The sequence below is a fragment of the Capricornis sumatraensis genome, chromosome 14, assembly GCF_032405125.1.
Source record: "Capricornis sumatraensis isolate serow.1 chromosome 14, serow.2, whole genome shotgun sequence".
In the NCBI taxonomy this organism is placed as follows: Eukaryota; Metazoa; Chordata; class Mammalia; order Artiodactyla; family Bovidae; genus Capricornis; species Capricornis sumatraensis.
In genome coordinates this window covers 44,501,722-44,518,626 of record NC_091082.1, presented here as the reverse complement: position 1 = coordinate 44,518,626, position 16,905 = coordinate 44,501,722, and the positions used below count along the sequence as shown (strand labels likewise).

The window sequence follows — 16,905 nt, the reverse complement described above, 5'->3', positions numbered from 1 at the left end:
TCTTGTGAGCCACCGACCAATGGGAGAGAAGCCACTACCAGGCGTCCTCTCCGATTGGTTCTCGGCAGGGAGGCGGTGGCGGAGGGCGTGGCTAGTTTTCGGCGGCGCTGCTGGTGGGCTGCGGCACGCGTGGCTCCAGACGCTGGGAAAGCCTGGGACGCGCTGCGGTGGGAGGCGACTATCCCAGAACTGCCTGCCCCTGCCGGGAGGAGGCGCCGCTTACAATTGCAGGTGCCTGCGCTGGGGGCAGCGCTTCAGCTTCAGTCTAGCTGGCAGGAAGGAAAAGAAGGAAGGGGCCGTGTCCCCGCCCCCCGGATGGTCGTGCCCGGCCAGGTGTCCCGGCGGGCGGCGGCGGCCACCATGCTCCTGCGCACATCTCGGGTCCCACGCGAGTGCTGGTTCTTGCCCACCGCGCTGCTCTGTGCCTACGGCTTCTTCGCCAGCCTCAGGCCGTCCGAACCCTTCCTGACCCCTTACCTGCTGGGGCCGGACAAGAACCTGACGGAGAGGGAGGTAAGCGCGGCTGGCTGGCGGTGGCTTGGCCGGCGCGGGGCGCGGACCGGCCGAGACGTCAGGAAATCGGTGAGAGCGGGGCGGAGGGGACGCAGGTGAGGAAAGGCGGAGGAAGAAAGTCTCTGGAGCTGCGGGGAGCCGTTCTGGACAGAGATTGCTGACTTTCCCCAGTTGGAAGGCGGCTCCGTGTTGGGCGCTGCCTTAATTCACGCTGTGTTTCTGTCCTCGGTCGGATTGAAAGGGCAGATCTTAAAGGTGAAGGACTCGGAGCGCGGTTCGGCGTTTGGGAGCCCCAGTGCACGTGTGCTTCAGGCGATGTGTTGATGTTGAAGTAGCCCCTTTGCTCCACCTGATCCATCCTGCGGGCGGGGGAGAGGAGTGGAGAGAATATTTGGGAGGAAAAGCGAAAACAGCAAGCTGTACTTTGGACATGGTAAAGGTTTAAATAAATATTTGCTGCGTGAAAGTTAAGGAGCCACATGCCGAGTGACTCCTGCTTTCTGAAAGGACCTTCCCCTCCACCTCCTGCACCTTCTTCCCCTTCCTTACATTGTTTACCCTTGACGGATGATCGTGCTCAAGTAAGAAGTGTACAGAACAAGAACCATCACCTTGTCTTGATTTTTATTGGGTGAGACTGTGTCCAAGGATACGCCTCACTCCCCCCCACCGCCCCCCGCCACCTCTCTGTGATAAAAGCAGATATTTAGATGGTATCACACAGTTGTCATTTAATTATAGTTTTTCTTGCATTGTGAATTGTTGCTTCACGGATGTTAGTTTTGTTCCTTCTGTTCTGCCCGTGATGTTCAGAGTAATTGAGATTACATAGTCCATGATCAAGAACTTCTTGCTGACTGATTTTCCCTAGGAGAATTTATAAGTACTTTAGAAGTGCATTGTGTGCTTCAAAAAATGTGCCCAACTCTTCATAAGTGTATGTCAATCTCAACATCTGTTATTTGAAAAAGAAAGACCTTAACTGGAAAAGGAATTAAACTGAAGTTACTCCCATACAACCCAAATAAAGCAGATTCAGCATCCTCTTCCTTGAATACTACAAAGCATGGAAGCTGAGATCTGGTATTCCTTTCTAGAACATCACAAAGGGTGAAAGCTGAGTGCAGATGTTAGCTGTCCCTTTTTTCCAATGTCCACTCCTCTCACCCTGCCTCCCTGCCCCAGTTGCTCCCAGTGAAGTCCTCCCATTTAAACCTTACTCCCTTCACAGTGATTACTGGTCACCTCTTTTGAATACCCCTACATAACAGGTCAGAGCAGGATGTAATTACTTATGTTCCAATTTGTTGTTGCATTGCTCTTCCATTTTCAAGGGCATTTAACAAGGGAATTGAAATTCTGGCCTTGAACCCTGCGTTGAGGATTTCATTTGAGTTTCTCATATTGCCTTGCAGCTAGCAAGTAGCATTAACTTTTACCCAACTTCAGCTTTATTTCTCAGTCTTATGGACTGCTCCACAAGGAACTGTAACAGTTACTCATTACCTGTTTGAATTAGAATATTGGTTAAAAACAGTAATGCAGTGGAAAGGGCTAACTCCTGTGAACAGAATGATTCTAGAAGAGGGAACATGACTTCCTTAAATAGAATAATTCTATTAATAGAACACCCCAAACAACACTGAATCTGAGGCCTGACCTCTGAAGCAGAAATGATAACTACTTTTGAGCTGTTCACAATTAAAATTTCATGTGACCTGCCATGTGATCTGCACCTTGCCTGAAAGAGAAGCACGGTGGTGGGGGGGCGGGGGGGACGGGGGACATGCTTCCAGTATTGCTATCTGAAAGCCAGTCTGTTTGGCACAAGTGCCCTGGGCAGAATTGCTATGTGACGCGCCGTCATGTGCCCTGATTATCACAAATCTTCCTAGGGCGAATGAAATATGTTGGGAGGGCGGTGTAGTGCAATAAAGCAGGGGTGCCAGGCCCAGGAAATATTCGCTGAATGTGTAATGAAAACAGAGCATGCTTCTGTCGCTGCAGATTAGTGGAGGAAGAGGGCGCGGTTTAAAGAGAAATCTAGAGGTCTGGAAAAGGATGTCATTTGTCTCTGAGAACCTCAGAATTGTGGCTGATTCTGTCCTGTTGGCCAGGCACAGTATAGCTCTGTCCAGACTCTCTGGAATCCTAGATTTTTAAAATCTCTAATAACTGAAATAAACAGCACAACTTGTTCTCCTTCCTAACTGAGTGCTTGTTTTTCACCTCTGGACAGTTATTTATTTACTTAATATTATATGATTTTTTTTTAAGGAAAGTGCATGGTTAGTAATATTTGTGTTGAATTTTATATTTTATATTTCCTCCAGGAGACTTTAGAAGGGCCAAATCTTGGATAGAGCTATTGTTAACCAGGTCCAAAGACAAAAGGAGGAGAAAAAGGACAGAATTTCCTCTTTCCATTCTCAAAGGATTTCTTCCTTAGATTATAGGAAAACCGTTAACCTGTATCACTTTATAAATTTTAGATAGGTTAAAATTTGTATTTCAGTAGTTAAAAGCCAACTTTTAATAAAATAGAGCTCTTTACCACCCAAAACTTTTTTATCCTCTCACCTTTTTCAGCATGGGATTTGACATTCAGTACTGTTCTTTGGGACTTTGCCAGTGACTCAGCAGTAAAGAATCTCCCTGCCACTGCAGGAGATGGGGGTCCATCCCTGGATGGGGGAAGATCCCCTGGAGCAGGAAATGGCAACCCACTCCAGTATTCTTGACTGGAAAATCCTGGATAGAAGAGCCTGGCGGGCCACTTTATTTATTTGGCTGCACTGGGTCTTAGTTGTGGCATGTGGTTTCCCTGACCAGGGATTGAACCTGGGCCCCCCATGTTGGGAGCGTGGAGTCTTAGCCACTGGACCACCAGAGAAGCCCCTCTTTGATGTTTTTAAAGCATTCGATTTAATATATTAAAACTACTGTTCCTACTATTCAGAGCCTTACAGAATTTGGCTCTTACTTCTTAACACCCTTATCTTCTACTCCATCCTTCTTCCTCTTGCCTTCTATTAATATGTGCTCAAATTCCATCCATGTTAATCTTATAGTCATAAATCCAGCATATCCATTCTCTCATCTACTGGCTTGTACTCAAAGATGTGATCTCCACTTGGGATAATCTTCTACAGAACTCTTGATATCTTTCTGTTGGCCTCTGATTTTCTCATCCTTCAAGGTCCAGTTCAAAGAAGCAACCCCGTATTTCCTATTCTCCCTTATCAGTAATTTGTGTCTATATATTCTTCACTAGCTTCAGAACTCCTGGAGAACTGAGGCTTCATTTTATTCTTTTTTTGTCTTGTTTTTGTAATCTTCATACAGTTTGGAAATAGTATTGTGCAAATAAGTGCTTATTAACTAGTAGTCTAAATGAAACAATTCTGAAAGTCTAAAGCTGAATTAGAGTTTAAAACGAAACATGTTTTTCCTTAACTGTTAGTGTCTCAGAAGAAAGCACAAACAAGCTCTGATCCAAAAATCTGTGAAAGACACTTTAGAATAAAATCAATTCCCTTTTCTCGAATGACAGATGTTACCTGAGATAACAGGGTGTTGTCCAAGAATGGGCAATGAGATAGAAAGTAATCTCTGTAATCTGTACATTTTTGCACGTAGGAAGTTTCCTGAAGGGAAAGTATCCACCAAAGAAGTTATTTCCTGGTACCACGGCTTCTTGGAGGCGTTGAGAGAGAAGGGATCTTCTTTTTTTTATTATTAGTTTTCTATTTTGTATTGGGGTATAGCCGATTAACAGTGTTGTGATAGTTTCAGGTGAACAGCAAAGGGACTCAGCCATACATATACACACATCCATTCTCCTCAAAACCCCCCTCCCATCCAGGCTGCCACATAGCTTTGAGCAAGAGTTCTCTGCGCTTTACAATAGGTCCTTGTTGATTATCCATTTTAAATATAGCAGTGTGTACATGTCCATCCCAGTCTCCCTAACTATCCTGAGAAGGGATCCTCTTTTGGAGACTTTTGGAGACCCAGTGGCTAAGCTCTGTAGGTTGTTTGGTCTTCTTTCTTCTTGAAAGCCCCATAAAAGCACCCCTATACAGGTTGGAAAAGGTGCTGTCGGGATTAGAAGTAAGGGGGGAACATAGTAGGTAATCAAAAGCAGTTTTCTGATTGAAGAAATGGGGCGTCTGAATGTGGTGGATTCAGAATATCCAGGTCAGGTTCTTCCTCTGCCAGTGATGTGCTGGGATAATTTTGGGCAATTCACTTAAGGCCTAGTTACTTTGGTTGTAAGATAGAGATGATAAAAGCAATTACCTCTTAGCCTTGTTTGGATGAAATGAGGTCATACAGGTGAGGTGATTAGCATAGTGTGTAACAGATGCTCTGTTATACTGCTGATAATACTGTGGAAGAGGCTGTCCACTTGGGTTGATGTCTCTCCTAGGAGTAAATTCTGGTTTCTTATTTAGAATAACTTAAAGAGAACACATCTGGTCTTTTTCCCCCTGCTTGCCTTATTTTTGTTTCTGCTTGGCATTGCTTTTCCTCATCTTCATAATCTAAATTGTGGTTTTTGTATTAGGAGTGGAATTAGACTCATAAATATAAACGGAAAATGTGAAGGTGGAGAAACATGCAGAGTCAACCAAAGGAGGCAGTTTCACGTTTAAGAAAACTATGGGAGAATATCTAAAACTATAGGCTGAAAAGAAGTGGGAATTTGCTAATGGAGCACACCTGTGCAAAGTCTGTAGGGACGCCGTCACTCTCCAGGACTTTCATCTCAATGTTGCCCTTAACTGCTCTGCTTTTCTACTGAGAAGTGTCTGACCCTCTGCTATGTCAGCCAAGTGCACTTTGCTCCTCGTTTGCTGAAATTACTACACTTGTGAATGGGAATCATTTCTGCCGTTCTCAGTTATTCTATTATGTATATGTTCAGTCACAAGAAAGTTTCCTGGTAAATGGAGGTTGCTAAATGATTTAGAAAAGGAAATTAGACCAGAATTCATGAAGATGAGGCTATTAGATCAATCACTTTTTTTTCCATTTTTTTTTCAAATGTACTATTAATTGGAGGATAATTGCTTTACAATGTGTGTTGGTTTCTGCCATACAACACGGTGAATCAGCCGTAAGTATACATATATCCACTCCCTCTTGAACCTCCCTCCTACCCCACCCCACCCCTTGGGGTCATCGCAGACCACTGGTCTGAGCTCCCTGTCTTACACAGCAACTTCCCCCTAGCTGTTTTACACATGGTCGTGTATTTGTTTCAGTGATACTCGTTCAGTTCATCCCACCCTCTCCTTCCCCTGCTCTTCTTTCCACAAGTCCGTCCTCTACTTCTGCATCTCTGCTTCTGCCCTGAAAATAGGTTCATCAGTACTCTTTTTCTAGATTCCATATATATGCATTAATATACAATGTTTTTTTTTCTCTTTCTGACTTATTTCACTCCATATAACAAACTCTCGTTTCCTCCACCTCAGTTCAGCTGACTTCATTCCTTTTTGTGGCTGAGTAATCTCCATAGATGAATCACTTTTGATGCTCAGCCAACCAGAAATCAAGTCTGGAATGTATCTCAGATTATGTTTTCCTTTTATAGTTGTTCTCTGCATTGGGAAATATTTTATAATAATTTTTTACTATATTGTTCCTCTAAAACTTTAAAATGATTTGTCCATGTTACACTTGGGTGAACTGAGGTATACATGAGAATTAAAAAAAGTAGAGGGTTATATCACTCCATCACCAAGTATTTAGCCTGTTAGCAGGACTGCCTTTCAGAAGGCACTTAAAAACTGAGGCCACTGATCTAAACTTAATGATCACTTAGAAACTGACTTATTATTAAGCCCCCAGGAATTTGCTAAGCTCTGGGGTAGGTGTGAGAAGAGGAAAATGTCTCCTACCTACAATGATTCTTTTTTGAAGAATGGAGTCTTAGTTCAGTTCAGTTCAGTCGCTCAGTCGTGCCCAACTCTTTGCGACCCCATGAATCGCAGCACGCCAGGCCTCCCTGTTCATCACCATCTCCTGGAGTTCACTCAGACTCACGTCCATCGAGTCCGTGATGCCATCCAGCCATCTCATCCTCTGTCGTCCCCTTCTCCTCCTGCCCCCAATCCCTCCCAGCATCAGAGTCTTTTCCAATGAGTCAACTCTTCTCATGAGGTGGCCAAAGTACTGGAGTTTCAGCTTTAGCATCATTCCTTCCAAAGAAATCCCAGGGTTGATCTCCTTCAGAATGGACTGGTTGGATGTCCTTGCAGTCCAAAGGACCCTCAAGAGTCTTCTCCAACACCACAGTTCAAAAGCATCAATTCTTCGGTGCTCAGCCTTCTTCACAGTCCAACTCTCACATCCATACATGACCACAGGAAAAACCATAGCCTTGACTAGACGGACCTTAGTTGGCAAAGTAATGGCTCTGCTTTTGAATATGCTATCTAGGTTGGTCATGACTTTTCTTCCAAGGAGTAAGCATCTTTCAATTTCATGGCTGCAATCACCATCTGCAGTGATTTCGGAGCCCCCCAAAATAAAGTCTGACACTGAAATCAATTAATTTAATGCATATTGTCTCAAGTGGTCTGTGTTTTAGCTTCAGTCCTTAAATCTTTAGACTTATGAAAAGATGGTGGAGTAAGTGACTTACATGTATTCTCTCATTTAGCCCTTGTAACAAACAACCCTATGGCATAGGTTTTCCTTCTCTTTTACTGATGATGGAGATGGCTAAAGGGAACTTAAAAAAAAAAATCAACTTAAAATCATTAAGCAAATGATGGAACTAAACTTCCACCTGGGGTCTTTTTGGTTTAAAAATTATTTCTACTGTCTTCCAATGAAAAATTAATGAAAAAGAAAATAAAACCTTCCTTTTTTTTTTTTTTCATATCATAGACAGGCAAAAAGAAAGGCACCAGAGTTGCTTATGATGTTTCATCCATAGATTGTTACTCTGTTAAGACTGTAGGACAGAGTTACTTTCTTGATCTATTCCTGTTACCCCGAAGAAGTGAAACTTAATAACGGCAAAACCTAATCAATCAGTAGAATCTATGTTCCTTGTTCTGTGGCTGAAAGTAAGAACTGATGATGATTGCAAAACATTTGTTTGTTTCCAGAGCACTTATTCAGCCAAATATCTTCCAAACAGTATGCAGGCTGTGCAAATGAAAGTCAAGGCCACCCTGAAAGAACCTATAAAACAGTGGTTCTAAACTCTGGCTCATGGTAAAATCTCCTGGGAAGTTTTGAAAAAATGCCTGTGGCTAGGCATCCAAAAATTTTAAAGCTCCTTGGGAGATGTGTAACCATGGTTAAGAAGCAGTGCTATGAGGTAATTGAAGAGAGTGACACATAGAAAGCAGTGTTAAGAGAGAGCTTTGGATGTTGGGTTACAAATACGATCAACTGTAGCCAAGTCTTCCAGGATGAGGAAGGCATTGAACTAGGCCTCGAAGAATTGGGAAGATATTAAGAAGAGATGATGGGATGGAAACAGGGAAGTGAATTCCAAACAATTCTCAGAATTGTTGATGAGATTTCTTTGTTTGCTAAGAATGAGATCTTTGAGGTTATGGTAGATTGTTTTATAAGAATAAATTGTTATGAATATTCCAGTTTGTTTGAGTCACTAACAGGGTTTTATCCTTTTTCTACCAGGTCTTCAATGAAATATATCCAGTATGGACTTACTCGTACCTGGTGCTGCTGTTTCCTGTGTTCCTTGCCACAGACTACCTCCGCTATAAGCCTGTCGTTCTGCTCCAGGGACTCAGCCTTATTGTTACGTGGTTCATGCTGCTCTATGCCCAGGGACTGCTGGCCATTCAGTTCTTGGAATTCTTCTATGGCATCGCCACTGCCACTGAAATTGCCTACTACTCCTACATCTACAGTGTGGTAGACCTGAGCATGTACCAGAAAGTCACGAGCTACTGTCGAAGTGCCACCTTGGTGGGCTTCACAGTGGGCTCTGTCCTGGGGCAGATCCTTGTCTCAGTGGCATCCTGGTCCCTGTTCAGCCTGAATGTCATCTCTCTCACCTGTGTTTCTGTGGCCTTCGCTGTGGCCTGGTTTCTGCCTATGCCACAGAAGAGCCTTTTCTTTCACCACGTTCCTCCCTCCTGCCAGGGGACAAATGGCATCAAGGTACACAATGGTGGCGTTGCTACTGACACCGCAGCTTCTAACCACCTTCCACAGTGTGAGGACGTTGAATCAAAAATCCCTCTAAATCCGGAGGAGCCACCGGTGGAGGAACAGGTAAGCGCAGCCTTTAGTGCCGGTCTGGCGCTAGACCGGTGGTAAAAAACAGATGGAAACCCAACAGATGGAAACCCAACAGTTCATTTGGATTCTGGTTTTATCTCAAATTGCTTCATTGGTTCCATTTATTCATTCAAGATAACATTGATTTGTATGAGGGATGAAAAATGTATTTTCCTTTGGAACGTGTGTTAGTTGCTCAGTTGTGTCTAACTCTTTGCGACCCTATGAACTATATAGCCCACCAGGCTCCTCTGGAGTGAATAACCGCTCAGGTCAAACTGATTCAATATATTGCTCATGTTGGAGATATCTTAGAAGCCACAGAAATGTCTATCTCTTCTTCAACTTTCTGTCTTCAGAACTTGGTATATAAAGAAAGCCTCTCAGAATATGTTGTCTAAATGAATAGGTGAAATGACACCAGTAAATCATGAATGTCTATTTCCAGAAATGAAGTCCAAAGTATTTAAGAATAGGAGCTTATCTTCCTCTTCTCTGCTGAAAATTATGTGCAGTGCAGTCATAACTCAAAGATATTGCAGGTTTGGTTCCAGACCACTGAAATAAAGCAAATATCACATAATAAAACAAAGTCACACAATTTTTTTGGTTTCACAGTGCATATAAAAGTTATTTTTATGCTATACTGTAGTCTGTTAAGTGTGCAGTAGCATTATGTGTAAAAAATACACATGCCTAAATTTTAAATTACATAATTGCTAAAAAAATGCCAACCATCATCTGCACCTTCAGTGAGTTGTAATCTTTTTGCTGGTGGAGGGTCTTGCCTTAATGTTAATGGCTGCTGACTGATCAGGGTGATGGTTGCCGAAGGTAGAGGTCACTGTGGCAATTTCTTAAAATGAGACAACAGTGAAGTTTGCCGCTTGATTGACTTCCTTCGGGAATGATTTCTCTGTAGAACGAATGCTGTTCGATAGCATTTTACTCATAGTAGAACTTCTTTGAAAATTAGAGTCAATCCTCTTAAACCCTGCTTTATGAACTAAGTGTATGTGATATTCTAGATCCCTTGTTGTCACGTCAGCAGTCTTCACAGCATCTTTACCAGGAGTAGAGTCCACCTCAAGAAACCAGTTTCTTTGCTGATCCATTGGAAGTAGCTTTTATCCATTTAAGTTATAATGAAATTCCATTTACAACTTAAGGTTTCATTTCTAAGTATAGTTTTCTTGCTATTTCCACCACATCTGCAGTTACTTCCTCCACAAAAGTCTTGACCCCTTCAAAGTCATCCATGAAACAAAAGTTTTACAGCACAATGGTTGTCTGACATTCCATTGGTTTTTTATAATGTGATCACTGCTCACTAAATTGATTTTATTACCTACTAATGACTAGCATCCCAGGTGGTGCTAGGTGGTAAACAACCTGTATGCAGTGCAGAAAATGTAAGAGATGTGTGTTCGATCCCTGGGTCAGGAAGATCCCATGGAGAAGGAAATGACAACTCACTGCACTCTTCTTGCCTGGAGAATCCTATGAAAAGAGGAGCCTGGCAGGCTACAGTCCATAGGATTGCAAAGAGTCAGACATGACTGAAGCGACTCAGCAGCAGCAGCAATCACTTGAAATCTAAGGTTTAAAAAATTAGTCCTAGACCACCTTGGTATTTATTATTTGTAGATATGCAAGATGTCAGTACTTGACATGCTGAAGAATTATAAAATTTTAGAGTTAGAAGTGATTCTAACCACAAGTCATAGAACAATTGGAGCATGTTAAAGGGACTTTAGATCACATCACCTTTTCATTTTAGAGATAAGGATTGGGAACTATTAATACAGCAGTACTTTTATTTGTAGAGTGACACATTTTACTGTTAGGAAGAATTCTATGTGTATCTGTGTGCTGTGTGTGCATGTGTGTTTGAGTTCTGTAAAACAGTGACAGAAGCAAAATAAATATTTTCAGTGTATACTCAATATTATCTGTTGCAGCACAGCACAGTGTAGCAGAATTTGAGGAAGAAAGGCAGTCTGCAGTACTGGTGCTTAGCAGCAGGGTGATCTTGGGCAAGTTTCTTAATTCTTTGGCTGTTAGTTCCTTTGTTCATATACCTACCTCATAGGGCTATTTCAAGTATTAAATAAATCCATGTAGAGGTTTCAAGTTAGTATTTGTAAGTAGGTAACTCAGTAGGTGACTCAGGGGGTAAAGCGTCTGCCTGCAATGCAGGAGACCCGGGTTCAGTCCCTGAGTCAGGAAGATCCCCTGGAAAAGGAAATGGCAACCCACTCCAGTATTCTTGCCTGGAGAATCCCATGGATGGAGGAGCTTGTAGTCTATAGTCCACGGGGTCGCAAAGAGTCGTTCACTTCAATCAATATATGGTAATTTTTATTATTATCTTTATCATTAGATATGAATAATCAAGAACAGATTTGTACCTTCACCAAGATATTTATTTGTGGGGCTATAAATAATCTTTCATTTTCCCTTTGAATTAGTTATCCCTGGTATTCTGGGCCTTATAAAAAGAGTTATGAGGGTCTGGTACTGGTACTAATTCACAAATTATTTTTCTTTAACTGAGTTAGGCTATCCCTAAATGCAGAGAATGTTAAGCCAGATGGTCTTGAAGCTCTCCATGACTCTAGAGTCCTGTGTTTTGTGAGCTGGTTGATGTGAAGGCACTCTGTCGTTTTTCTTCTGCTTCCCAGGCGTACCATGAACAACTTCTTTTTGTCCAGCCCATATATGTAGGGATACATAATTAATACCATAGAAGTAATTTAATTGCAATCGTCAGCCCTTGTCTTAAATCTTCATAGTTTAGGCATTAAACCCTAATTATCTTCATCTACATTTTCCTATTGGATGTAGAAGAAAATCCAAAATTCTCATCATGGCCTATAAGACCTCATACAGTTTGGCTCCTTGCCAGCCCCTCTGACCTTATCTCTTAATTGGACTGAAACACATCAAGTTTTTCTCACCTCAGAATTTCATTCAGGAGGTTCTCTCAGTCAGGACTGCCTTTCACTCTGATTTCCATGGCTGGCTCTTTTACGTCACTCAGGTCTCAACTCAGACATCTGCTTTTTAGAAAGCCATCTAACATTCTTAGCAATCATTGCTTCTCCATACCAAAGTCGCTTGCTAGCCCATTCCCTGTTTACTGTCTTTCTATAGTATTCCTACTGTAAGGTCTCTTGTATGTGTATATTTATCGTCTATCTCCCTTACTCCAGTGTAAATTTCAGGAACTTTCCTTTTGTGTCACCAGTGTCTAGAACATTGACAGACAGATTGTGGGCACTCAGCTGACTTTATATTTTTGAGCTCCAAAATCACTGCAGATGGTGATTGCAGCCATGAAATTAAAAGATGCTTACTCCTTGGAAGGAAAGTTATGACCAACCTAGATAGCATATTCAAAAGCAGAGACATTACTTTGCCAACAAAGGTCCATCTAGTCAAGGCTATGGTTTTTCCAGTAGTCATGTATGGATGTGAGAGTTGGACTATAAAGAAAGCTGAGCACTGAAGAATTGATGCTTTTGAACTGTGGTGTTGGAGAGGACTCTTGAGAGTCCCTTGGACTGCGAGGAGATCCAACCAGTCCGTCCTAAAGGAGATCAGTCCTGGGTGTTCATTGGAAGGACTGATGTTGAAGCTGAAACTCCAGTACTTTGGCCACCTGATGTGAAGAGCTGACTCATTTGAAAAGACCTTGATACTGGGAAAGATTGAGGGCAGGAGGAGAAGGGGATGACCGAGGATGAGATGGTTGGATGGCATCACTGACTCAATGGACATGAGTTTAGGTGGACTCTGGAAGTTGGTGATGGACAGGGAGTGCTGCGGTTCATGGGGTTGCAATGAGTTGGACATGACTGAGCGACTGGACTGACTGACTGACTGAGGACTATTTGTTGATTGCATTAGTGAGTCATGATAAACAGAATATAAAGGAAACCAACATTTACTGAGCACTTGTTGCATACTGAATAATACTTATCTAGGCAATAACCTGTTGAAGTAAGCATTAATTTCCATTTTACAGTTAAAAAAACCCCTAAGATTTGGGAATTTTTCTCATCTGAGTGTAGACAAGTATGCTGCTGATCTTAGCTCCCATATATTTTGATGTGGGTACCAGATACTGTGCCCCAAACCTCAGATTCATTATCTCATTCTTATTAAAATTACTGTTTCTAAACCTCTGTGATAAATGTGTCAGAGAGACAAGATGGCAGAGAAGTAGGGTGGACATGGAGTACATCTCTGTCCATGGGTACATCAGGAATACACCCTTAGACACGGAAGTGCATGCAGAACACCAGCTGAGAGTGGACAGAAGTACCTGACCCACGGAAAAGAGTATATAGAACCACACAAAACTTGGTAGGATGAAGGAACTAGGGAGAAAAGCAGGAGTGTTAGTAGAACTGGACCTGCCCTCAGTGGGTGGGGGAACTGAAGCAGGGGTCTGATCCCAACAAAGGGGCAATTGTCTGAGTCAAACGTGAAACATTTAAGATTGAGAGTGAAACAGCTGATCTGTGGCAGTGTAAATGGAATGAGGACTCCACTAGTAGCTCAGATAATAAAGCATCTGCTTGCAGTGCAGGATACCTAGGTTCAGTCCCTGGTTGGGAAGATCCCCTGGAGAAGAAAATGGCAACCCACTCAAGTATCCTTGCCTGTAAAATTCCATGGACAGAGGAGCCTGGCAGGCTATAGTCCATGGAGTTGCAAAGATTCGGACACGACTGAGCAACTAATACACACACACACACACACACACACACACACACACACAAATGGAATGAGAATTAGACAGTCTTTCCCACAGCCATACATACCCCGGGCAGGGATGCAGGTCCCCTAGAAGGCACAGCAGGTAGGCGCTGGAGTATAGGGATTGTGGAGCAATCCCAGGGCGAGGGCTGCTGTTGACTGTGGAGAGACAGACCAAGGAGATGTGAAGGAGATTGTGGTGGAAAATGCCTGTGGAGGAAAGTCAGGCAGCCATGGAATCAAGGCAGTACTGCTGAGTCATGCGTAGGGGGTGGAGCCATCACCATAGCCTCTCTCTCCCCACATGCCAGCATTGGCAGTTGAACAATAGAGAGGCTGGCCCTTCAAATGCCTGACACACTGAACTACAGAGCAGGACCCCACCCAGGGTGCTCCTTTAAATGACTGAAACACCAATCTACAGAGTAGGACCCCAGCCAGGGGGGACCCACTATTGCCTGACATACTGAACACAGGCAAGGGAGCCCTCTTAAGTGCCTGAGCGGGCGGAGCTACGGAGAAAGACTAGCCAAAGAGGCCTCCTGGTCGCCAGCTACCAGAGGCTTGATAAAAGACTGTTAGGGCCCTAACTCCTACGGCTGAGGCAGTCCATATCCCTGCACTTGGTGCCGCCAGGGTCCCTGCAACCCAAGCAGCTGTGCCACCTTCACGCTCAACCCTCACTGGGGCAGAGCTGCCACAGGCAAAAAAGGTCTGGTGTCTGTGCATGCTGGGTTGCTTCGGTCGTGTCCAATTCTTTGCAACCCTATGTACTGTGGCCTGCCAGGCTTCTCTGTCAGGGGCGTTCTCCAGCTCAGAATACTGGAGTGTATTGGCCAATACTGGTTGGTTCTAAAGCACTATATTTTCTGCTGCCATAGCTACCAACTCCCCTGAGTACCTGGTGCTGCCAGAACCCCTGTGACCCAAGGAGCTGCACCACCTCCACACCTGGCCCTCACTGGGGCAGACCCAAGTCCTCCAGGGCAGCCTCAGGAGCAAACCCCAGTGGACTACCCACATGCAGAGGTGGAAATAAAACCACACTTGAAACCCAGGGGCAGTGTGGCTAAGGAAGAAGACCCCAAACCTTCCCACCAGCTATACAAGCTGCAGATTAAATCCACACCATCAACTAGGCAAACTGCCTAGTGAAGTTGCTCAGTCGTGTCCGACTCTTTGCGACCCCATGGACTGTAGCCTACTAGGCTCCTCCGTCTATGGGATTTTCCAGGCAAGAGTACTGGAGTGGATTGCCATTTCCTTCTCCAGGGGATCTTCCCAACCCAGGAATCGAACCCGGGTCTCCCGCATTGCAGGCAGACGCTTTACCGTCTGAGTCACCAGGGAAGCCCTCATATAAAAGCACATCATGAGCTCCCACAAAGAAAAACACACTGGTTCTGATAGTTGTGTGTGGAGGCAAGAACACACAGGAGTAGGACCAGATTAGAATCTGAGCTGTTCCCACAGCAGGTACAGAGACCACCAGCACAGTGTTGGAGGGCACCCTAGGGAGGTGAGGTGGACTGTTGACTCCCAGCAAGAGAAAGGACCCTGACAGCAGTGACTCAAGCAAAAAATTTATTATTCACTTGTTCTGTAGTTTCCTTTGGATTTTTTTCTTTTTTCTTTTCTTCCCTCCCCACCCCCTGCCCCCCATTGTAGTTGTTGATTTTATTGACACTATGAAATCTAATTAAGCTTTTGAATATTTTTTTCTTTTTTTCTGTCATAGTTTTTATTGTTCTTATAAACTCTGCCTGTACATTGGGCTTTTGCATTCCTGTAGAGTTTTGTTTTTTTTGTTTTTCTTCTTTTTTCTTTTAATTTTTTTAAGCCTATTATTATTATTTCTACATTTATTCCTTTGTTTTTCCTACTTTATTTTCCCCTTGCAGTTAATCTTTAATGTATATCTACCTGTATGTAACTTTGCATATCCTTTCTTTTCTTTCTTTCCTTTCCTCTCAAAATATTTGTTAGTTTTGTTTTCTTTGCTTTATTCTCTGCTTGGCACCTTGCTTTAGTTTTGTTTTCCAGTTTGTGCTTTAGTTAGTTTTGGTCTTAACTGGTAGATACAATTTTTGGTTTCCTTTGTTCACTGGATCAATCTATTGTACTTTATTTTTGTTGGACTGTTTTGATTTTGCTTATGGGTGTATATGTATATATGTATACTCCATTATTTTAATTATTATTTGCCTGATTTTGTAACTGCCATTTGTCTGGGGTTAATCTTTGGTTTCTTGTTTTGAGGTATTTGTTTTAATCTCATTTAACGCCATAACAAACCACTTGTGGAATCTTCATTCCTGACCAGAGATCAAGCCCTGAGCCTTTGGAGTGGGAGCACTGACTCCAAGACCCTAGACTACCAGAGAACTAACCCTGCTGCTGCTGCTGCTGCTAAGTCGCTTCAGTCGTGCCCGACTCTGTGTGACCCCATAGACGGCAGCCCACCAGGCTCTGCCATCCCTGGGATTCTCCAGGCAAGAACACTGGAGTGGGTTGCCATTTCCTTCTCCAGTGCCTGAAAGTGAAAAGTGAAAGTGAAGTCACTCAGTTGTGTCCGACTCTTAGCGACCCCACGGACTGCAGCGCACCAGGCTCCTCCATCCATGGATTTTCCAAGCAAGAGTACTGGAGAACTAACCCTAGGGGGTATCAAATAGTGAGAACTCACACAAAGGAAACCACCAGAATATAAGACCTGGCATCACCCAACCACCAGTAGCACCCTGTGCAGGACACCTCATCCAAACAACAAACAAAACTACAAACTGAACCATCAGCAGACAGGATTACCACCTCACTCAGCCTTGCCCATGAGAGGAAAAACAACACAACAACAACAACAAAACTCAGCACAAATCTCATCCTATACAATGCTTACACAAACCACTGGCCAAACTTAGGATGGCAGAAACCAAAAGGAAGAAAGAATTCAACCCTGAGTCCTGGGAAAAGGAGACCTCAAACACGAAGAGTTAAAAAAAAAAAAGAGAAGGCAGAGAAATACTGCACAAATGAAGGAACAAACTAGAAACACAGAAATCCAAATAAATGAAGAGGAAATAGGCAAACTACCTGAAAAAGAATTCAGAATAGTGATCGTGAATGTGAAAGTCGCTCAGTCTTGTCTGACTGTTTGCGACTCCATGGACAGTATAGTCTGTGGAATTCTCCAGGCCAGAATACTGGAGAGGATAGCCTTTCCCTTTTCCAAGGGATCTTCCCAACCCACGGATTGAACCCAGGTATCCTACATTGCAGGCAGATTCTTTACCAGCTGAGCCACAAGGGAAGCCCAAGAATACTGAAGTGAGTAGCCTATCCCTTCTCCAG

The 16,905-nt window shown here is 43.4% G+C and overlaps 1 protein-coding gene and 1 non-coding gene across 4 annotated transcripts in view; one reads left to right on the top strand and one right to left on the bottom strand.

Annotated features, from left to right (window-relative positions):
• The first annotated feature begins 262 nt into the window (after positions 1 to 262).
• The window catches only part of SLC19A2 (solute carrier family 19 member 2), a 36,587-nt gene continuing 19,944 nt past the window's right edge, over positions 263 to 16,905 (top strand). For 2 of the 3 annotated variants that reach the window (XM_068985937.1, XM_068985936.1), the window contains exons 1-2: positions 263 to 513; positions 8,182 to 8,784. In XM_068985937.1, the coding sequence (XP_068842038.1) occupies positions 316 to 513; positions 8,182 to 8,784 (801 nt within the window). In that variant the 5' untranslated portion in view covers positions 263 to 315. The remainder of the gene's footprint in view (positions 514 to 8,181; positions 8,785 to 16,905) is intronic. The other variant, XM_068985938.1, reaches the window with a different exon arrangement.
• On the bottom strand, positions 3,334 to 3,406 carry TRNAG-CCC (transfer RNA glycine (anticodon CCC)). The gene has a single exon. It is a non-coding gene; the product is annotated as a tRNA-Gly (tRNA).